Raw genomic sequence first — 24,895 nt, 5'->3', positions numbered from 1 at the left:
TTTGAAATGTGTTTTTTTTAAACATTTTTTTTTCAGTTGTTTTAATTATCTACCTTGGTATTCAGACCTCTTGACTTATTCCACATTCATATTTTGTTACGTTACAGCCTTATTATAAAATGTATTAAATTGTTTTTTTCCCTCATTAATCTATACACAATACATCATAATGACATAACAAAAACAGGTTTTTAGAAATGTTTGCTAATTTATTAAAAAATATATATATACAGTGCCTTGCGAAAGTATTCGGCCCCCTTGAACTTTGCGACCTTTTGCCACATTTCAGGCTTCAAACATAAAGATATAAAACTGTATTTTTTTGTGAAGAATCAACAACAAGTGGGACACAATCATGAAGTGGAACGACATTTATTGGATATTTCAAACTTTTTTAACAAATCAAAAACTGAACAATTGGGCGTGCAAAATTATTCAGCCCCCTTAAGTTAATACTTTGTAGCGCCACCTTTTGCTGCGATTACAGCTGTAAGTCGCTTGGGGTATGTCTCTATCAGTTTTGCACATCGAGAGACTGACATTTTTTCCCATTCCTCCTTGCAAAACAGCTCGAGCTCAGTGAGGTTGGATGGAGAGCATTTGTGAACAGCAGTTTTCAGTTCTTTCCACAGATTCTCGATTGGATTCAGGTCTGGACTTTGACTTGGCCATTCTAACACCTGGATATGTTTATTTTTGAACCATTCCATTGTAGATTTTATTTTATGTTTTGGATCATTGTCTTGTTGGAAGACAAATCTCCGTCCCAGTCTCAGGTCTTTTGCAGACTCCATCAGGTTTTCTTCCAGAATGGTCCTGTATTTGGCTCCATCCATCTTCCCATCAATTTTAACCATCTTCCCTGTCCCTGCTGAAGAAAAGCAGGCCCAAACCATGATGCTGCCACCACCATGTTTGACAGTGGGGATGGTGTGTTCAGGGTGATGAGCTGTGTTGCTTTTACGCCAAACATAACATTTTGCATTGTTGCCAAAAAGTTCAATTTTGGTTTCATCTGACCAGAGCACCTTCTTCCACATGTTTGGTGTGTCTCCCAGGTGGCTTGTGGCAAACTTTAAACAACACTTTTTATGGATATCTTTAAGAAAATGGCTTTCTTCTTGCCACTCTTCCATAAAGGCCAGATTTGTGCAATATACAACTGATTGTTGTCCTATGGACAGAGTCTCCCACCTCAGCTGTAGATCTCTGCAGTTCATCCAGAGTGATCATGGGCCTCTTGGCTGCATCTCTGATCAGTCTTCTCCTTGTATGAGCTGAAAGTTTAGAGGGACGGCCAGGTCTTCATAGATTTGCAGTGGTCTGATACTCCTTCCATTTCAATATTATCGCTTGCACAGTGCTCCTTGGGATGTTTAAAGCTTGGGAAATCTTTTTGTATCCAAATCCGGCTTTAAACTTCTTCACAACAGTATCTCGGACCTGCCTGGTGTGTTCCTTGTTCTTCATGATGCTCTCTGCGCTTTTAAAGGACCTCTGAGACTATCAAAGTGCAGGTGCATTTATACGGAGACTTTATTACACACAGGTGGATTGTATTTATCATCATTAGTCATTTAGGTCAACATTGGATCATTCAGAGATCCTCACTGAACTTCTGGAGAGAGTTTGCTGCACTGAAAGTAAAGGGGCTGAATAATTTTGCACGCCCAATTTTTCAGTTTTTGATTTGTTAAAAAAAGTTTGAAATATCCAATAAATGTCGTTCCACTTCATGATTGTGTCCCACTTGTTGTTGATTCTTCACAAAAAAATACAGTTTTATATCTTTATGTTTGAAGCCTGAAATGTGGCAAAAGGTCGCAAAGTTCAAGAGGGCCGAATACTTTCGCAAGGCACTGTATATCACATTTACATAAGTATTCAGACCCTTTACTCAGTACTTTGTTGAAGCGCCTTTGGCAGAGATTACAGCCTTGAGTCTTCTTGGCTATGACACTACAAGCTTGGCACACCTGTATTTGGGGAGTTTCTCCCATTCTTCTCTGCAGATCCTCTCAAGCTCTGTCAGGTTGGATGTGGAGCGTCGCTGCACAGCTATTTTCAGGTCTCTCCAGAGATGTTGGATTGGGTACAAGTCCAGGCTCTGGCTCGGCCACTCAAAGACATTCAGAGACTCATCCCGAAGCCACTCCTGCGTTGTCTTGGCTGTGTGCTTAGGGTCGTTGTCCTGTTGGAAGGTGAACCGTCGCCCCAGTCTGAGGTCTCGAGCCGGTTTTCATCAAGCATCTCTCTGTTCTTTGCTCTTTTCATCTTTGCCTCGATCCACACAGCATGATGCTGCCACCACCATGCTTCACGGTAGAGATGCTGCCACCACCATGCTTCACGGTAGGGATGCTGCCACCACCATGCTTCACGGTAGGGATGGTGCCAGGTTGTCTCATGGTCTGAGAGTCTTAGGTGCCTTTTGGCAAACTCCAAGTGGGCTGTCATGTGCCTTTTGGCAAACTCCAAGTGGGCTGTCATGTGCCTTTTCCTGAAGAGAGGCTTCCGTCTTTCCACTCTACCATAAATGCCTGATTTGTGGAGTGCTGCAGAGATGGTTGTCTTTCTGGAAGGTTCTCCTATCTCCAAATAGGAACTCTAGAGCTCTGTCAGAGTGACCATCGGGTTCTTGGTCACCTCCCTGACCAAGGTTCTTCTCCCCCGATTGCTCCGTTTGGCCGGGCGGACAGCTCTAGGAAGAGTCTTGATGGTTACAAACTTCTTCCATTTAAGAATGATGAAGGCCAATGTGTTCTTGGGGACCTTCAATGCTGCAGAAATGTTTTGGGACCCTTCCACAGATCTGTGTCTCGACACAATCCTGTCTCTGAGCTCTATGGACAATTCCTTCGACCTCATGGCTTGGTTTCTGCTCTGACATGCACTGTCAACTGTGGGACCTTATATAGACAGGTGTGTGTCTTTCCAAATCACATCCAATCAATTGAATTTATCACAGGTGGACTCCAAGTTGAAGAAACATCTCAAGGATGATCAATGGAAACAGGATGCACCTGAGCTCAATTTCGAGTCTCATTGCAAAGGGTCTGAATACTTATGTAAATAAGGTATTTCTGTTTTTAAATACATAAGGTATTTTTAATACAGTTGCAAAAATGTCTAAAAACTGTTTTGTCATTGTTATTATTGTCTGTAGATTGAAGAATGTTTTTATTTAATCCATTTTAGAATAAGGCTGTAACGTAACAAAATGTGGAAAAAGTTTAGGTGTCTGAATACTTTCCTAAGGCATTGTATGCTTCCTATGGCAATAAAGCACCTTAAATTGAATTGAATTCAGAGAAATCAAAACGTCTGTCTATGTAAGTCTGTCATGGCCACGAGAAGGTAGAGGTTGAAGTAAAGTACTCGCTCTCTGATAAGATTATTCTGCTACTGGCTCTCCTCTTGGCTGACTGGGAGGCTGACTGGGAGGCTAGCTAGCTAGCTGGCAGCGCTGGGTGGGAGGCTGGCTGGGAGGCTGACTGGGAGGCTAGCAGCTCTGGGTGGGAGGCTGGCTGGGAGACTGGCTGGGTGGGAGGCTGACTGGGAGGCTGCAAGGCTGGCACTGGTAGGCTGGCACTGGGAGGCTGGCTGGCAGGCTGGGAGGCTGGCACTAGGAGGTTGGCTGGGAAGCTGGCAGGCTGGCTGGGAGGCTGGCACTTGGAGTTTGGCTGGGAATCTGGCAGGCTGGGAGGCTGGCAGCGCTGGGTGTTACTACTAGTTTATGTTAAGTGACACTTCTCCCAGTGAGAGACTGAAACTCACTCTCACCCTCTCTCTCTATCACACCAGGGTTTCCTCTTGTCGTGATTTTGGCTGATACAAATATATAAAAGCCTATAAAACTGTTGCCGGCCAAAAAATCCATTGCAAAATAATGGTTTTTATTCATTGATGGAAATACCAGTGAATATAAATACACTGAACGCAACATGTAAAATGTTGGTCCCAAAGATCCCAAGAAATGTTCCATATGGACAAAAAGCTGTTTTCTCTCAAATTGTGTTCACACATTTGTTTACATCCCTGTTAGTGAGCATTTCTCTTTTGACAAGATAATCCATCCCCCTGACAGGTGTGGCATATCAAGAAGCTGATTAAACAGCATGATCTTTACACAGGTGCACCTTGTGCTGGGGACAATAAAAGACCACTCTAAAAATGTGCCGTTTTGTCACACAACACAATGCCACAGGTGTCTCAAGTTTTGAGGAAGCGTGCAATTGGCATGTTGACTGCAAGAATGTCCACCAGAGCAGAGTGCCAGAGAATTGAAGGCTCTCCAATGTCATTTTAGAGAATTTGGCAGCACATCCAACCGGCCTCACAACAACAGACCACGTGTAACCATGCCTGTCCAGGACCTCCACATTATTATTTTTTTTAAATGTATCTATGCAAGCCAGTTAAGAATTTTATTTTATTTACAATGACGGCCTACCCCGACCAAACCTTAACCCGGACAACGCTGGGCCAATTGTGCGCCGTCCTATGGGAATCCCAATCACAGCCGGTTGTGATACAGCCTGGAATTGAACCAGGGTCTGTATTAATGCCTCTAGCACTGAGATGCAGTGCCTTAGACCGCTGCGCCACTCGGGAGCCCACATCTGGCTTCTCCACCTGCGAGATCGTCTGAGACCAGCCACCTGGACAGCTGATGAAACTGTGGGTTTGCACAACCGAATTATTTCTTCACAAACTGTCAGAAACCGTCTCAGGGAAGCTCATCTGCTCGTCATCCTCACCAGGGTCTTCACCCTGACTGCAGTTTGGTGTCGTAACCGACTTCAGTGGCCAATGGCATGTTGGAGAAGTTCTTCGCGGAGCGAATCCCGCTTTCAGCTGTACCGGGCAGATGGCAGACAGCGTGTATGGCGTAGAGCAGGTTGCTGATGTCAACGTTGTGAACAGAGTGGTGGTGGTGCCCCATGGTGGTGGTGGGGTTATGGTATTTGCTGATGTGAACGTTGTGAACAGAGTGGTGGTGGTGCCCCATGGTGGAGGTGGGGTTATGGTGTTTGCTGATGTCAACGTTGTGAACAGAGTGCCACATGGTGGTGGTGGGGTTATGGTGTTTACTGATGTCAACGTTGTGAACAGAGTGGTGGAGGGGTTATGGTGTTTGCTGATGTCAACGTTGTGAACAGAGTGGTGGTGGTGGTGGGGTTATGGTGTTTACTGATGTCAATGTTGTGAACAGAGTTCCCCATGGTGGTGGAGGGGTTATGGTGTTTGCTGATGTCAACGTTGTGAACAGAGTGCCCCATGGTGGGGTTATGGTGTTTACTGATGTCAATGTTGTGAACAGAGTGGTGGTGGTGGTGGGGTTATGGTGTTTACTGATGTCAATGTTGTGAACAGAGTTCCCCATGGTGGTGGGGTTATGGTGTTTACTGATGTCAACGTTGTGAACAGAGTTCCCCATGGTGGTGGTGGGGTTATGGTGTTTACTGATGTCAATGTTGTGAACAGAGTGGTGGTGGGGTTATGGTGTTTGCTGATGTCAATGTTGTGAACAGAGTTCCCCATGGTGGTGGTGGGGTTATGGTGTTTGCTGATGTCAACGTTGTGAACAGAGTTCCCCATGGTGGAGGTGGGGTTATGGTGTTTACTGATGTCAACGTTGTGAACAGAGTGCCCCATGGTGGAGGTGGGGTTATGGTGTTTACTGATGTCAACGTTGTGAACAGAGTGCCCCATGGTGGTGGTGGGGTTATGGTGTTTGCTGATGTCAACGTTGTGAACAGAGTGGTGGAGGTGGGGTTATGGTGTTTACTGATGTCAACGTTGTGAACAGAGTGCCCCATGGTGGAGGTGGGGTTATGGTGTTTACTGATGTCAACGTTGTGAACAGAGTGGTGGAGGTGGGGTTATGGTGTTTACTGATGTCAACGTTGTGAACAGAGTGCCCCATGGTGGAGGTGGGGTTATGGTGTTTACTGATGTCAACGTTGTGAACAGAGTGGTGGAGGTGGGGTTATGGTGTTTACTGATGTCAACGTTGTGAACAGAGTGCCCCATGGTGGAGGTGGGGTTATGGTGTTTACTGATGTCAACGTTGTGAACAGAGTGGTGGAGGTGGGGTTATGGTGTTTACTGATGTCAACGTTGTGAACAGAGTGCCCCATGGTGGGGTTGGGGTTATGGTGTTTACTGATGTCAATGTTGTGAACAGAGTGCCCCATGGTGGTGGTGGTGGGGTTATGGTGTTTACTGATGTCAATGTTGTGAACAGAGTTCCCCATGGTGGAGGTGGGGTTATGGTGTTTGCTGATGTCAACGTTGTGAACAGAGTTCCCCATGGTGGTGGTGGGGTGATGGTGTTTACTGATGTCAACGTTGTGAACAGAGTGGTGGTGGGGTTATGGTGTTTACTGATGTCAACGTTGTGAACAGAGTTCCCCATGGTGGAGGTGGGGTTATGGTGTTTACTGATGTCAACGTTGTGAACAGAGTGGTGGTGGTGGGGTTATGGTGTTTACTGATGTCAACGTTGTGAACAGAGTTCCCCATGGTGGAGGTGGGGTTATGGTGTTTACTGATGTCAACGTTGTGAACAGAGTGGTGGTGGTGGGGTTATGGTGTTTACTGATGTCAACGTTGTGAACAGAGTTCCCCATGGTAGTGGTGGGGTTATGGTGTTTACTGATGTCAACGTTGTGGACAGAGTGGTGGTGGGGTTATGGTGTTTGCTGATGTCAACGTTGTGAACAGAGTGCCCCATGGTGGAGGTGGGGTTATGGTGTTTACTGATGTCAACGTTGTGAACAGAGTTCCCCATGGTGGTGGTGGGGTTATGGTGTTTACTGATGTCAACGTTGTGAACAGAGTTCCCCATGGTGGAGGTGGGGTTATGGTGTTTACTGATGTCAACGTTGTGAACAGAGTGCCCCATGGTGGAGGTGGGGTTATGGTGTTTACTGATGTCAACATTGTGAACAGAGTTCCCCATGGTGGTGGTGGGGTTATGGTGTTTACTGATGTCAACGTTGTGAACAGAGTTCCCCATGGTGGAGGTGGGGTTATGGTGTTTACTGATGTCAACGTTGTGAACAGAGTGCCCCATGGTGGGGTTATGGTGTTTGCTGATGTCAACGTTGTGAACAGAGTGGTGGTGGGGTTATGGTGTTTGCTGATGTCAACGTTGTGAACAGAGTCCATTAAGCAGGTTTGGGATGCTCTGGATCGACGTGTACGACAGCATGTTCCAGTTCCCACCAATATCCAGCAACTTCACACAGCCATTGAAGAGGACTGGGACAACATTCCACAGGCCACAATCAACAGCCTGATCAACTCTATGTGAAGGAGATGTGTCTCGCTGCATGAGGCAAATGGTGGAACCAGATACTGACTGGTTTTCTGATCCACACCAGATACTGACTGGTTTTCTGATCCACACCAGATACTGACTGGTTTTCTGATCCACACCAGATACTGACTGGTTTTCTGATCCACACCAGATACTGACTGGTTTTCTGATCCACACCAGATACTGACTGGTTTTCTGATCCACACCAGATACTGACTGGTGTTCTGATCCACACCAGATACTGACTGGTTTTCTGATCCACACCAGATACTGACTGGTTTTCTGATCCACAGCAGATACTGACTGGTTTTCTGATCCACAGCAGATACTGACTGGTTTTCTGATCCACATCCCTACCCTTTTATTTAAAGGTATCAGTGAAACAACAGATGCAGATCTGTATTCCCAGTCATGTGGAATCCACAGAATATTTATATTGACTGATTTCCTTTATGAATTGTAACTCAGTAAAATTGTTGCCTGTTGCGTTTTATATTTTTTGTTCCATGTTCATTTGACCATCATGCTTATCGGTCTCTAGGTTAATTTACATAATTTAGTGGAATTAAAGTGTTAGTCATCAAGTATGTTATTCATGACAACTATCATACATGGACAGCATACAGAGCGGATTTTATATGCTACTCCTCAACTGGAGAACTCATGATTTTAAGATAGAAAGGAGTCATGAGTGCTTAAATAAATAATCTATGTGCACCAAAATTACGATCTGTTTCTCTGAATTGCCTTGTGAAAGCCTAACACCGTAATGTCGTATTTTATAACTACTAGTCATGTTGGCAATAGAACAAGCTTTCAAATCATGTGATCAATCACCTGACCCAGATTGTGATTTATAATGGACATTTGTTTTTATTTTGAGCAGGATTTTATTAATATATTTAAGCTGGTTGCTGCTGGAGTGAAACGTACTTTTATAAACAATTTCATTGCTCAACAATTGTAAATGTAAATCACATTTCAACATTTTGTTGCAAGGCTAAAAAAAATAGTTACTATCTTTATTTCTAATCTGGTCATTGAAGTCAATCATTAAACCTCCCATTCACCATTCAAGTGCAGGCAACAGGTTATCAGCGCATCACATACCACTGTTTAATGTAAGCAGGAGGCAGTATGCATTTTGAAAACATACTTAATTGTTTGTTCATTTGTTATTATGAGCCATGTCTTACCTTGCTTTAAAGTTCGCCATAGGCTAAATCCAACCTTTTTAATGAAGACTCCTTAGGCAGCGGTTGACTATCAAGTTTGGGAAAGCTTACAATTTATATATTTCTACCGTTCGGGTTTGATTTTCATATGTGCATTTCCGTTTCTTTTCAATAACGATCTTTTTTTTTTCATCGTCAGGTGGTTAATGATTAAAACATGTAAATGTTTAAAGCCTCTGCCATGTGAACACATTTAATAAAGGTGAAATAAAATAAACATTGGCAGCTAAAGAAATGAGCGAATGGAAGTTAGTTTATCGGCAGCTGTAGACCTTTAACTTCCTTTGCTCTTTTACACTGAGAATTGGCGATTATCAAGAGGGAGAATGTTTGATAGATTTTTCAAATAGTTTACTGTGAGGAACTATAGTTTTAACATACAGTATTATAATTCGCAAACACTTTCCTACATTTCTGCGCAGCAGGCCAGATACTTCTATGCTCAACATGATCAGGACAGAGAAACCAGACACATGCTCGTTGTTCACACGGAGCACTCCAAACAAAAGACAATGAAAACATTTACAAATCTCGTAAATGATGGTTATGAAATAAACCAAAACTGGTTTAAGTGTAGCAGGTTGTGAACTCTGCAAACAATGTCATTAATACATGGATTAACAGAAATGAATGTAACCGAATGATGGAGATGAATAGTACATTTACAACTGGTGACGTATGTAATGGAGAATTCGTAACAAAAGGGCAAACAATGAAGGAATGAATGAGGGCAAGAATTGTCCTGAGACAGCGGAGCCATTCTGGAGAGAGACTCTCCAATATTTTCGCCACACACCCCTGCCCTGCTGAGCCATTCTGGAGAGAGACTGTCCTATATCTCCACCCTCCCCTTCTTCTTGTCGCAACATTTTAAATGATACTCAAGCCACATTATCTTCACATATTTTAGATGCTTTTCAGTGACAGCCTCAACTCGATAATCAGCTGGGCCTATTGCCGCGCGTGGGCTTCCCAAATAGGCGCACAAGCTTGTGATTTGAAATAATCGACAACTGTATATTTTAGTGTAATCGTTTTATTATTTTTTTTTTGTACTTTTTACCGCATTTTCCATCGCTGCAATTGTGCGCTGCATCATGGGTCTCCCGGTCGCAGTCGGCTGCGACACAGCCTAGGATCGAACCCGGGTCTGTAGTAAGCTAATGATATAGCCTATAGGGAGCTCGATTCCTCTGTGATGAAGTCATACTTTCCGGGGAAGTATTTTATTTATTTTTGTATAGACAGGAGTAATTATATATAATTTAATTTATAATGTAATAATTACTTCCCTAATTCGACCCACTGCTATGCATTTTTCACTCCTGTTCGGTTGATTTTCTTATCAACTTTATTTGTTTGAAGCCAATCCTGGTTATATCATTAACCCGTCGTAGGTGTGGAATCTCTGGCACATATGGAATCTCTGGCACATGTGGAATCTCTGGCACATATGGAATCTCTGGCACATATGGAATCTCTGGCACATGTGGAATCTCTGGCACATATGGAATCTCTGGCACATGTGGAATCTCTGGCACATATGGAATCTCTGGCACATATGGAATCTCTGGCACATATGGAATCTCTGGCACATATGGAATCTCTGGCACATATGGAATCTCTGGCACATATGGAATCTCTGGCACATATGGAATCTCTGGCACATGTGGAATCTCTGGCACATATGGAATCTCTGGCACATATGGAATCTCTGGCACATATGGAATCTCTGGCACCAATGGAATCTCTGGCACCAATGGAATCTCTGGCACCAATGGAATCTCTGGCACATATGGAATCTCTGGCACATGTGGAATCTCTGGCACATATGGAATCTCTGGCACATATGGAATCTCTGGCACATATGGAATCTCTGGCACATATGGAATCTCTGGCACCAATGGAATCTCTGGCACCAATGGAATCTCTGGCACATATGGAATCTCTGGCACATATGGAATCTCTGGCACATATGGAATCTCTGGCACATGTGGAATCTCTGGCACATATGGAATCTCTGGCACATATGGAATCTCTGGCACATATGGAATCTCTGGCACATATGGAATCTCTGGCACATCAGGTGTGTTGTTTAGAATGGCGTTTTCCAACTCATTGCATTTTTTTGGCAAATGTTTTGAAAATGACGTTTCATTGGCTGATTCATGAGTTCTGTTAAGACTCATTATCATATTTGTAAATGTGATTTGTTACTCTGGGCACCCAATGCGTCCGGTCAATTATAATCTTCCCGTTGTCCGGGACCACGGCAACCCTAAAAAAATCTAATCAAATTTTATTTCTCACATACACATGGTTAGCAGATGTTAATGGTCACATACACATGGTTATCAGATGTTAATGGTCACATACACATGGTTAGTAGATGTTATTGGTATTATACACATGGTTAGCAGATGTTAATGGTCACATACACATGGTTAGCAGATGTTACTGGTCACATACACATGGTTATCAGATGTTAATGGTCACATACACATGGTTAGTAGATGTTATTGGTATTATACACATGGTTAGCAGATGTTAATGGTCACATACACATGGTTATCAGATGTTATTGGTATTATACACATGGTTAGCAGATGTTATTGGTCACATACACATGGTTATCAGATGTTAATGGTCACATACACATGGTTATCAGATGTTAATGGTCACATACACATGGTTAGTAGATGTTATTGGTCACATGGTTAGCAGATGGTCACATACACATGGTTAGCAGATGGTCACATACACATGGTTAGCAGGTGTTATTGGTCACATGGTTAGTAGATGTTATTGGTCACATGGTTAGCAGATGGTCACATACACATGGTTAGCAGATGGTCACATACACATGGTTAGCAGATGTTATTGGTCACATGGTTAGTAGATGTTATTGGTCACATGGTTAGCAGATGTTATTGGTCACATGGTTAGCAGATGTTATTGGTCACATGGTTAGCAGATGTTATTGGTCACATGGTTAGCAGATGTTATTGGTCACATGGTTAGCAGATGTTATTGGTCACATGGTTAGCAGATGTTATTGGTCACATGCACATGGTTAGCAGATGGTCACATACACATGGTTAGCAGATGTTATTGGTCACATACACATGGTTAGCAGATGTTATTGGTCACATACACATGGTTAGCAGATGTTATTGGTTACATACACATGGTTAGCAGATGTTAATGCGAGTGTTGCGAAGTGCTTGTGCTTCTAGTTCCGACCATGCAGTAATATCTAACAAGTAATATAACCTAACAATTCCACAACTACTACCTTATACACACAAGTGTAAAGGAATGAATAAGAAAATGTACATAAAAATATATGAATGAGTGATGGTATAGAACGGCATAGGCAAGATGCAGTAGATGGTGTAGAGAACAGTATATACATATGAGATGAGTAGTGTAGGGTATGTAAACAAAGTGGCATAGTTTAAAGTGGCTAGTGATGCACACACTCCAACACACACCCTAACACACCCCCTAACACACACACACCCTAACACACACACACCCTAACACACACACACTCCAACACACACCCTAACACACACACACACACACCCTAACACATACACACTCCAACACACCCCCTAACACACACACACACACTCCAACACACACCCTAACACACACACACACACACACACCCTAACACACACACACCCTAACACACACACACACACCCAGGAGCGATGTGTCAGGGGGAAAACATCTGAGGATAATTTGTAAACACCAGACCTGTCACTAGAAGGTCAGGTCCTGTCTGAGGGACATGGTACCTCCCGGAGAGGCTGGATGGGGCAGACGACTGAAACCAGAGGGGGGGTACAGCCTATCAACACCTTAAAGGACTTTGTGAAATAAAGGATTGGTCAGGGTGCCAAGCTCACAGATTCACATTACTATCACTACTGTAACACACACCTTCTGGCTTGCTGGCTTGCACACACACACACACATAAACACACACACACACTCTCTCCATTCTCAAGCTCACTGTGTCTTCTGTTCCTAACCATGGTTCTCTCTCTAACTCTCTCTCTATCTTACTGACTGTCTTCTGTTCCTAACCATGGTTCTCTCTCTCTAACTCTCCCTCTATCTTACTGACCATGTGTTCTGTTCCTAACCATGGTTCTCTCTCTCTAACTCTCCCTCTATCTTACTGACTGTCTTCTCTTCCTAACCATGGTTCTCTCTCAATTCAATTCAATTCAATTCAAGGGCTTTATTGGCATGGGAAACATGTGTTAACATTGCCAAAGCAAGTGAGGTAGATAATATATAAAGTGAATATATAAAGTGAAATAAACAATAAAAAATGAACAGTAAACATTACACATACAGAAGTTTCAAAACAATAAAGACATTACAAATGTCATATTATATATATATACAGTGTTTTAACAATGTACAAATGGTAAAGGACACAAGATAAAATAAATAAGCATAAATATGGGTTGTATTTACAATGGTGTGTGTTCTTCACTGGTTGCCCTTTTCCCGTGGCAACAGGTCACAAATCTTGCTGCTGTGATGGCACACTGTGGAATTTCACCCAGTCGAAATGGGAGTTTATCAAAATGGGATTTGTTTTCGAATTCTTTGTGTGTCTGTGTAATCTGAGGGAAATATGTCTCTCTAATATGGTCATACATTGGGCAGGAGGTTAGGAAGTGCAGCTCAGTTTCCACCTCATTTTGTGGGCAGTGAGCACATAGCCTGTCTTCTCTTGAGAGCCATGTCTGCCTACGGCGGCCTTTCTCAATAGCAAGGCTATGCTCACTGAGTCAAAGCTTTCCTTAAATTTGGGTCAGTCACCGTGGTCAGGTATTCTGCCGCTGTGTACTCTCTGTGTAGGGCCAAATAGCATTCTAGTTTGCTCTGTTTTTTTGTTAATTCTTTCCAATGTATCAAGTAATTATCTTTTTGTTTTCTCATGAATTCGTTGGGTCTAATTGTGCTGCTGTCCTGGGGCTCTGTGGGGTGTGTTTGTGTTTGTGAACAGAGCCCCAGGACCAGCTTGCTTAGGGACTCTTCTCCAGGTTCATCTCTCTGTAGGTGATGGCTTTGTTATGGAAGGTTTGGGAATCGCTTCCTTTTAGGTGGTTGTAGAATTTAACGGCTCTTTTCTGGATTTTGATAATTAGTGGGTATCGGCCTAATTCTGCTCTGCATGCATTATTTAGTGTTCTACGTTGTACACTGAGGATATTTTAGCAGAATTCTGCGTGCAGAGTCTCAATTTGGTGTTTGTCCCATTTTGTGAAGTCTTGGTTGGTGAGCGGACCCCAGACCTCACAACCATAAAGGGCAATGGGCTCTATGACTGATTCAAGTATTTTTAGCCAAATCCTAATTGGTATGTTGAAATGTATGTTCCTTTTGATGGCATAGAATGCCCTTCTTGCCTTGTCTCTCAGATCGTTCACAGCTTTGTGGAAGTTACCTGTGGCGCTGATGTTTAGGCCAAGGTAAGTATAGTTTTTTGTGTGCTCTAGGGCAACAGTGTCTAGATGGAATTTGTATTTGTGGTCTTGGTGACTGGACCTTTTTTGGAACACCATTATTTTGGTCTTACTGAGATTTACTGTCAGGGCCCAGGTCTGACAGAATCTGTGCATAAGATCTAGGTGCTGCTGTGTCCCTCCTTGGTTGGTGACAGAAGCACCAGATCATCAGCAAACAGCAGACATTTGACTTCGGATTCTAGTAGGGTGAGGCCGGGTGCTGCAGACTTTTCTAGTGCCCGCGCCAATTCGTTGATATATATGTTGAAGAGGTTGGGGCTTAAGCTGCATCCCTGTCTCACCCCACGACCCAGTGTGAAGAATTTTGTGTTTTTTGCCAATTTTAACCGCACACTTGTTGTTTGTGTACATGGATTTTATAATGTCGTATGTTTTACCCCCAACACCACTTTCCATCAGTTTGTAGAGCAGACCCTCATGCCAAATTGAGTCGAAGGCTTTTTTGAAATCAACAAAGCATGGGAAGACTTTGCCTTTGTTTTGGTTTGTTTGGTTGTCAATTAGGGTGTGCAGGGTGAATACATGGTCTGTTGTACAGTAATTTGGTAAAAAGCCAATTTGACATTTGCTCAGTACATTGTTTTCATTGAGGAAATGTACGAGTCTGCTGTTAATGATAATGCAGAGGATTTTCCCAAGGTTACTGTTGACACATATTCCACGGTAGTTATTGGGGTCAAATTTGTCTCCACTTTTGTGGATTGGGATGATCAGTCCTTGGTTCCAAATATTGGGGAAGATGCCAGAGGATAAGGATGATGTTAAAGAGTTTTAGTATAGCCAATTGGAATTTGTTGTCTGTATATTTGATAATTTCATTTAGGATACCATCAACACCACAGGCCTTTTTGGGTTGTAGGGTTTTTATTTTGTCCTGTAACTCATTCAATGTAATTGGAGAATCCAGTGGGTTCTGGTAGTCTTTAATAGTTGATTCTAAGATCTGTATTTGATCATGTATATGTTTTTGCTCTTTATTCTTTGTTATAGAGCCAAAAAGATTGGAGAAGTGGTTTACCCATACATCTCCATTTTGGATAGATAATGCTTCGTGTTGTTGTTTGTTTAGTGTTTTCCAATTTTCCCAGAAGTGGTTAGAGCCTATGGATTCTTCAATTACATTGAGCTGATTTCTGACATGCTGTTCCTTCTTTTTTCGTAGTGTATTTCTGTATTGTTTTAGTGATTCACCATAGTGAAGGCGTAGACTCAGGTTTTCCTGGTCTCTATGTTTTTGGTTGGACAGGTTTCTCAATTTCTTTCTTAGATTTTTGCATTCTTCATCAAACCATTTGTCATTATTGTTAATTTTCTTCGGTTTTCTATTTGAGATTTTTAGATTTGATAGGGAAGCTGAGAGGTCAAATATACTTTTAAGATTTTCTACTGCCAAGTTTACACCTTCACTATTACAGCGGAACGTTTTACCCAGGAAATTGTCTAAAAGGGATTGAATTTGTTGTTGCCTAATTGTTTTTTGGTAGGTTTCCAAACTGCATTCCTTCCATCTATAGCATTTCTTAATGTTACTCAGTTCCTTTGGCTTTGATGCCTCATGATTGAGTATTGCTCTGTTTAAGTAGACTGTGATTTTGCTGTGGTCTGATAGGGGTGTCAGTGGGCTGACTGTGAACGCTCTGAGAGTCTCTGGGTTGAGGTCAGTGATAAAGTAGTCTACAGTACTACTGCCAAGAGATGAGCTATAGATGTACCTACCATAGGAGTCCCCTCGAAGCCTACCATTGACTATGTACAGACCCAGCGTGCGACAGAGCTGCAGGAGTTGTGACCCGTTTTTGTTGGTTATGTTGTCATTGTTGTGCCTAGGGGGGCATATGTGGGAGGGAATGCTGTCACCTCCAGGCAGGTGTTTGTCCCCCTGTGTGCTGAGGGTGTCAGGTTCTTGTCCGGTTCTGGCATTTAGGTCACCACAGACTAGTACATGTCCCTGGGCCTAGAAATGATTGATTTCCCCCTCCAGGATGGAGAGGCTGTCTTCATTAAAATATGGGGATTCTAGTGGGGGGATATAGGTAGCACACAGGAGGATATTTTTCTCTGTTAGGATAATTTCCTTTTGAATTTCTAGCCAAATGTAGAATGTTCCTGTTTTGATTAATTTAATGGAGTGAGTTAGGTCTGCTCTATACCAAATTAGCATACCCTCTCTCTCTAACTCTCCCTCTAACTTACTAACCGTGTCTTCTGTTCCTAACCATGGTTCTCTCTCTATCATCGCTCTCTCAATTCAATTCATTTTCAAGTGGCTTTATTGGCCTGGGAAACATATGTTAACATGGCGCTTTATTGTCATGGGAAACATGCCTTGACTTGATTACACACAGGTGGATTGCATTTATCATCATTAGTCATTTAGGTCAACATTGGATCATTCAGAGATCCTCACTGAACTTCTGGAGAGAGTTTGCTGCACTGAAAGTAAAGGGGCTGAATAATTTTGCACGCCCAATTTTTCAGTTTTTGATTTGTTAAAAAAGTTTGAAATATCTAATAAATGTCGTTCCACTTCATGATTGTGTCCCACTTGTTGTTGATTCTTCACAAAAAAATACAGTTTTATATCTTTATGTTTGAAGCCTGAAATGTGGCAAAAGGTTGCAAAGTTCAAGGGGGCCGAATACTTTCGCAAGGCACTGTATATATAAACTCAGCAAAAACAGAAACTGACCTTTTTCAGGACCCTGTCTTTCAAAGATAATTCATAAAAATCGAAATAACTTCACAGATCTTTACTGTAAATCTATATTGTAAATGGTTTAAACACTGTTTCCCATGCTTGTTCAATGAATCATAAACAATTAATGAACATGCACCTGTGGAACGGTCGTTAAGACAGTAACAGCTTACAGACGGTAGACAATTAAGGTCACAGTTATGAAAACTTAGGACACTAAAGAGGCCTTTCTACTGACTCTGAAAAACACCAAAAGAAAGATGCCCAGGGTCCCTGCTCATCTGTGTGAACGTGCCTTAGGCATGCTGCAAGGAGGCATGAGGACTGCAGATGTGGCCAGGGCAATAAATTGCAATGTCCGTACTGTGAGACGCCTAAGACAGCGCTACAGGGAGACAGGATGGACAGCTGATCGTCCTCACAGTGGCAGACCATGTGTAACAACACCTGCACAGGATTGGTACATCCGAACATCACACCTGCGGAAAAGGTACAGGATGGCAACAACAACTGTTTGAGTTATACCAGGAACGCACAATCTCTCCATCAGTGCTCAGACTGTCCGCAATAGGCTGAGAGAGGCTGGACTGAGGGCTTGTAGGCCTGTTGTAAGGCAGGTCCTCACCAGACATCACTGGCAACAACGTCGCCTATGGGCACAAACACACAGTCGTTGGACCAGACAGGACTGGCAAAAAGTGCTCTTCACTGACGAGTCACGGTTTTGTCTCACCAGGGGTGATGGTCGGATTCGCGTTTATGGTCGAAGGAATTTTTTTCGGAGCGTTACACCGAAGCCTGTACTCTGGAGCAGGATCGATTTGGAGGTGGAGGGTCCGTCATGGTCTGGGGCGGTGTGTCACAGCATCATCGGTCTGAGCTTGTTGTCATTGCAGGCAATCTCAACGCTGTGCGTTACAGGGAAGACATCCTCCTCCCTCATGTGGTTCCCTTCCTGCAGGCTCATCCTGACATGACCCTCCAGCATGACAATGCCACCAGCCATACTGCTCATTCTGTGCGTGATTTCCTGCAAGACAGGAATGTCAGTGTTCTGTCATGGTCAGCAAAGAGCCCGGATCTCAATCCCATTGAGCACGTCTGGGACCTGTTGGATCGGAGGGTGAGGGCTAGGGCCATTCCCCCCAGAAATGTCCGGGAATTTGCAGGTGCCTTGGAAGAGTGGGGTAACATCTCACAGCAAGAACTGGCAAATCTGTTGCAGTCCATGAGGAGGAGATTCACTGCAGTACTTAATGCAGCTGGTGGCCACACCAGATACTGACTGTTACTTTTGATTTTGACCCTCCCCCTTTGTTCAGGGACACATTATTCCATGTCTGTTAGTCACATGTCTGTGGAACTTGTTCAGTTTATGTCTCAGTTGTTGAATCTTGTTATGTTCATACAAATATTTACACACGTTAAGTTTGCTGAAAATAAACACAGTTGACAGTGAGAGGACGTTTAGTTTTTTTCTGAGCTTACATATTTCTGTATATAAAGGAGTAATTTATATCATTTAGGCAAATGTATTTTCTAATGGGTTCGCCCTCTCTTTCTCTGTTTCTCTCTTTCTGTTTCTCTCTCTTTAGAGACCAGTGACTACAGCGAGGTGGTATCAGACTCCTTCCCCTCTGCCCCGGCAGAACCTCTCCCAGAGTTCCAGCTGGAACCCGAGGATGGGTTCGTCGTGAAGAACCGTCCGGTGCAGCTCCGCTGTAGGGCCGCCCCCGCTACGCAGATATACTTCAAATGTAATGGAGAGTGGGTCAACCAGAACGATCATGTGACCAAAGAGAGCCTCGACCAGATCACAGGTACAGGAATAGTACTGGAGCACACAATGCAATCACACAATCCCATAGTCTCAAGCATTCACGAGCACAAGAATTCACACACACACACACACACACACACACACACACACACACACACACACACACACACACGCAATCTCATGAGCGCGAGCATTGACACAAATACACATTCTCATACACATACACTCACTCTTAACTTTCCACAACCGTTCACTAATAGTTACAATAAAGAAACCCTGTACACTAGTGGTACGCTGGTCAGCTGTTTTTTCACCCGCACCCGCACCTCCCCGCAATCGCTAATGACCCATATACAACCTCCCTACTATATGTGAAAGGCTAAGGGCCTGTTAGAGATGGAGGAATCTTTTTTTTTTTTGACAAGTGGTGCTTTTGCCGGATTTAGATGTTTCTGGTTCTAATTTCTGACATTTTGATTGGGTGTTAGAATATACAGTGTCTCTTCGGTCATTATATGAAGACTAAATAAACCAGAATAATGTAATAAATGATAGAATGAATGTTTCAATCTAGTTGACATTAGTAAAGAGTTCTCTGTCATCTCTGGATCTTTCCCTGAGCGAAGACATTTAGGAACCGGGGAGAAAATGCGATAACAAAAAATAAACGGGAATGATTTTCTGTGAAAATAACATCAGTTTGAACGGTTGTAAGGAAATAGAAAGCTGTGAAAACGACCCAACATGTTTCAGATAAGATTTCAGTTCAGCTTGAATGCAATATTTTATGTGGTTGAAATACTATTAGCTTTTATGATGATGTTAAAGATTATACCTTTACAGACGGTCCCTAACTGTGGTAGAACTACTATCAGCTTTTATGATGTTGATAAAGATTATACCTTTACAGACGGTCCCTAACTGTGGTAGAAATACTATCAGCTTTTATGATGTTGATAAAAATTATACCTTTACAGACGGTCCCTAACTGTGGTAGAAATACTATCAGCTTTTATGATGCTGATAAAGAAAGCATGTTTACAGACGGTCCCTAACTGTGGTAGAAATACTATCAGCTTTTATGATGTTGATAAAGAAAGCACATTTACAGACGGTCCCTAACTGTGGTAGAAATACTATCAGCTTTTATGATGCTGATAAAGAAAGCACGTTTACAGACGGTCCCTAACTGTGCATTCTCTTAAGATTCTCCAGATGTCCATTTAACCCATCTGAACAGTAAGCTACAGTTCCCCCATTTGAAGTCCCTGTCTTGTGACGGTCGAATGTTTTATAGTTCCTCACAATCATCACACATCAACATAGCGGCATTGCTATAATCCTCTTATACCGCTTAATAATTCAACTCTCCATTGGATCGACGTTAACTTTTTCTGCCTTTTCCCAAAAAACATTTGGCGATTGTGGCGTGTAAGCGATTTGGCGCTCATACAGCTAGGTCCTGAAGCATAGTGTTACACACTAATGCCAGACAGCCTAAAATAATGAATGAAACAACTCAATCTAAGCAATAGATAGAAATTGAACAAGAATGATATATTTAATGATTGTCTAGTTATTGTTTTGTCTTTATTTAACCCGCGACCCACCCAAACTTCATCCACACAATAATGAATTACCCCAAACCAGCACACCCATGGATATCACCATGGGGACTACTAAACCAGCCCACACCGTGAATATCACCATGGGGACTACTAAACCAGCCCACACCATGGATATCACCATGGGGACTACTAAACCAACCCACACCATGGATATCACCATGGGGACTACTAAACCAGCCCACACCGTGAATATCACCATGGGGACTACTATACCAGCCCACACCATGGATATCACCATGGGGACTACTAAACCAGCCCACGCCGTGAATATCACCATGGGGACTACTAAACCAGCACACGCCGTGAATATCACCATGGGGACTACTAAACCAGCCCACCCCTCGGATATCATCATGGGGACTACTAAACCAGCCCACACCATGGATATCACTATGGGGACTACTATACCAGCCCACACCATGGATATCACCTTATATAATGTTACTTACCCTACATTATTCATCTCATATGCATACGTATATACTGTACTCTATATCATCGACTGTATCCTTATGTAATACATGTATCACTAGCCACTTTAACTATGCCACTTTGTTTACATACTCATCTCATATGTATATACTGTACTCGATACCATCTACTGTATCTTGCCTATGCTGCTCTGTACCATCACTCATTCATATATCCTTATGTACATATTCTTAATCCCCTCACACTGTGTACAAGACAGTCGTTTTGGAATTGTTAGTTAGATTACTTGTTGGTTATTACTGCATTGTCGGAACTAGAAGCACAAGCATTTCGCTACACTCGCATTAACATCTGCTAACCATGTGTATGTGACAAATACAATTTGATTTGATTTGATTTGACTACTAAACCAGCCCACACCATGGATATCACCATGGGGACTACTAAACCAGCCCACACTGTGGATATCACCATGGGGACTACTAAACCAGCCCACACCATGGATATCACCATGGGGACTACTAAACCAGCCCACACCATGGATATCACCATGGGGACTACTAAACCAGCCCACACCGTGGATATCACCATGGGGACTACTAAACCAGCCCACACCGTGGATATCACCATGGGGACTACTAAACCAGCCCACACCATGGATATCACCATGGGGACTACTAAACCAGCCCACACCATGGATATCACCATGGGGACTACTAAACCAGCCCACACCATGGATATCACCATGGGGACTACTAAACCAGCCCACACCATGGATATCACCATGGGGACTACTAAACCAGCCCACACCGTGGATATCACCATGGGGACTACTAAACCAGCCCACACCGTGGATATCACCATGGGGACTACTAAACCAGCCCACCCCTCGGATATCACCATATGGACTACTAAACCAGCCCACACCTTGGATATTACCATGGGGACTACTAAACCAGCCCACCCAGGGATATCACCATGGGGACTACTAAACCAGCCCACACTGTGGATATCACCATGGGGACTACTAAACCAGCCCACACCATGGATATCACCATGGGGACTACTAAACCAGCCCACACCATGGATATCACCATGGGGACTACTAAACCAGCCCACACCATGGATATCACCATGGGGACTACTAAACCAGCCCACACCATGGATATCACCATGGGGACTACTAAACCAGCCCACACCGTGGATATCAACATGGGGACTACTAAACCAGCCACCCCTCGGATATCACCATGGGGACTACAAAACCAGACAACCCCTCGGATATCACCATGGGGACTACTAAACCAGCCCACACCGTGGATATCACCATGGGGACTACTAAACCAGCCCACACCATGGATATCAACATGGGGACTACTAAACCAGCCCACACCATGGATATCACCATGGGGACTACTAAACCAGCCCACACCATGGATATCACCATGGGGACTACTAAACCAGCCCACACCATGGATATCACCATGGGGACTACTAAACCAGCCCACACCGTGGATATCACCATGGGGACTACTAAACTAGCCCACACCGTGGATATCACCATGGGGACTACTAAACCAGCCCACCCCTCGGATATCACCATGGGGACTACAAAACCAGACCACCCCTCCGATATCACCATGGGGACTACTAAACCAGCCCACACAGTGGATATCACCATGGGGACTACTTAACCAGCCCACACCGTGGATATCACCATGGGGACTACTAAACCAGCCCACCCCTCGGATATCACCATGGGGAATACTAAACCAGCCCAACCCTCGGATATCATCATGGGGACTACTAAACCAGCCCACACCGTGGATATCACCATGGGGACTACTAAACCAGCCCACACCGTGGATATCACCATGGGGACTACTAAACCAGCCCACACCATGGATATCACCATGGGGACTACTAAACCAGCCCACACCGTGGATATCACCATGGGGACTACTAAACCAGCCCACACCGTGGATATCACCATGGGGACTACTAAACCAGCCCACCCCTCGGATATCACCATATGGACTACTAAACCAGCCCACACCTTGGATATCACCATGGGGACTACTAAACCAGCCCACCCAGGGATATCACCATGGGGAATACTAAACCAGCCCACACCGTGGATATCACATTGGGGACTACTTAACCAGTCCACACCGTGGATATCACCATGGGGACTACTAAACCAGCCCACCCCTCGGATATCACCATGGGGACTACTAAACCAGCCCAACACTCGGATATCACCATGGGGACTACTAAACCAGCCCACACCGTGCATATCACCATGGGGACTACTAAACCAGCCCACACCGTGGATATCACCATGGGGACTACTAAACCAGCCCACCCCTCGGATATCACCATATGGACTACTAAACCAGCCCACACCTTGGATATTACCATGGGGACTACTAAACCAGCCCACCCAGGGATATCACCATGGGGACTACTAAACCAGCCCACACCATGGATATCACCATGGGGACTACTAAACCAGCCCACACCATGGATATCACCATGGGGACTACTAAACCAGCCCACACCATGGATATCACCATGGGGACTACTAAACTAGCCCACCCCTCGGATATCACCATCGGGACTACTAAACCAGCCCACACCATGGATATTACCATGGGGACTACTAAACCAGCCCACACCATGGATATCACCATGGGGACTACTAAACCAACATTATTAGTCAAACCGCGCATCGCTACTGTACACATTCATTAACATATAATGATCTCAGTCTCTCTCTCCTCTCTCTCCCCCCTCTCTCCCCTTTCCCTCCTCTCTCTCTTCTCTCCCCCCTCCCCTCTCCCCCTCTCTCCTCTCTCCCCTCTCTCCTCTCCTCTCTCCCCCTCTCCCCCCTCTCTCTTCTCTCCCCTCTCTCCTCTCCTCTCCTCTCTCCCCCTCCCCTATCCCCCTCTCCCCCCTCTCTCCTCTCTCTCCTCTCTCCCCCCTCCCCTATCCCCCTATCCACCTCTCCCCCCTCTCTCCTCTCTCTCCTCTCTCCCCCCTCCCCTATCCCCCTCTCTCCTCTCTCTCCTCTCTCCCCCCTCCCCTATCCCCCTCTCCCCCCTCTCTCCTCTCTCTCCTCTCTTCCCCTCCCCTATCCCCCTCTCCCCCCTCGCTCCTCTCCGGTCTCTCCACTCCCCTCTCTCCCCTCTCTCCCCCCTCTCTCCCCCCTCTCTCCTCTCCCCCTCCCCTATCCCCCTCTCCTCCCCTCTCTCCTCTCCTCTCTCCCCCCTCCCCTATCCCCCTCTCTCCTCTCTCTCCTCTCTCCCCCCTCCCCTATCCCCCTCTCCCCCCTCTCTCCTCTCTCTCCTCTCTTCCCCTCCCCTATCCCCCTCTCCCCCCTCGCTCCTCTCCGGTCTCTCCACTCCCCTCTCTCCCCTCTCTCCCCCATCTCTCCCCCCTCTCTCCTCTCCCCCTCCCCTATCCCCCTCTCCTCCCCTCTCTCCTCTCCTCTCTCCCCCCTCCCCTATCCCCCTCTCCCCCCTCGCTCCTCTCCGGTCTCTCCCCTCTCTCCTCTCTCTCCTCTCTCTCCTGTCTCTCCCCTCACCCCTCTCTCCCCTCTCTCCCCTCTCTCTCCCAGGCCTGGTGGTGAGGGAGGTGGATATCTCTGTATCGAGGACCCAGGTAGAGGAACTGTTTGGTCTGGAGGACTACTGGTGTCAGTGTGTGGCCTGGAGCTCTGCAGGCACCACCAAGAGTAGCCGCGCGTACGTCCACATCGCATGTAGGTGCAGAGAGAGAGAGTCTGGGGGGGATCTGTGTGTGTGGGGGGGATCTGTGTGTGTGGGGAGGGGGTCTGTGTGTGGGGGGGATCTGTGTGTGTGGGGAGGGGGTCTGTGTGTGTGTGGAGGGGGATCTGTGTGTGTGGGGGGGGGGGGGGGGCAGTGTGTGGGGGGGATATGTGTGTATGTATGGGGGGGGTCTGTGTGTGGGGGGGGGGATCTGCGTATGGGGGGGGTCTGTGTGTGTGGGGGGGATCTGTGTGTGTGGGGAGGGGGTCTGTGTGTGGGGGGGATCTGTGTGTGTGGGGAGGGGGTCTGTGTGTGGGGGGGATCTGTGTGTGTGGGGAGGGGGTCTGTGTGTGTGTGGAGGGGGATCTGTGTGTGTGTGTGGGGGGGAGGGGGGGGGGGCGGTGTGGGGGGGATATGTGTGTATGTATGGGGGTGGTCTGTGTGTGGGGGGGATCTGCGTATGGGGGGGG

General features: G+C 45.0%; 1 protein-coding gene across 1 annotated transcript in view; it reads left to right on the top strand.

Annotated features, from left to right (window-relative positions):
- LOC110492809 (netrin receptor UNC5B-b-like) overlaps positions 1–24,895 on the top strand; it is a 173,224-nt gene that overhangs the window by 69,563 nt on the left and 78,766 nt on the right. Inside the window, exons 2-3 of the mRNA XM_036955571.1 lie at positions 18,411–18,635; positions 24,275–24,418. Coding sequence (XP_036811466.1) covers positions 18,411–18,635; positions 24,275–24,418 — 369 coding nt within the window. The remainder of the gene's footprint in view (positions 1–18,410; positions 18,636–24,274; positions 24,419–24,895) is intronic.

This window comes from Oncorhynchus mykiss, chromosome 20 (assembly GCF_013265735.2).
Source record: "Oncorhynchus mykiss isolate Arlee chromosome 20, USDA_OmykA_1.1, whole genome shotgun sequence".
Taxonomy (NCBI): domain Eukaryota; kingdom Metazoa; phylum Chordata; class Actinopteri; order Salmoniformes; family Salmonidae; genus Oncorhynchus; species Oncorhynchus mykiss.
This window is presented reverse-complemented; position numbering and strand designations above follow the sequence as displayed.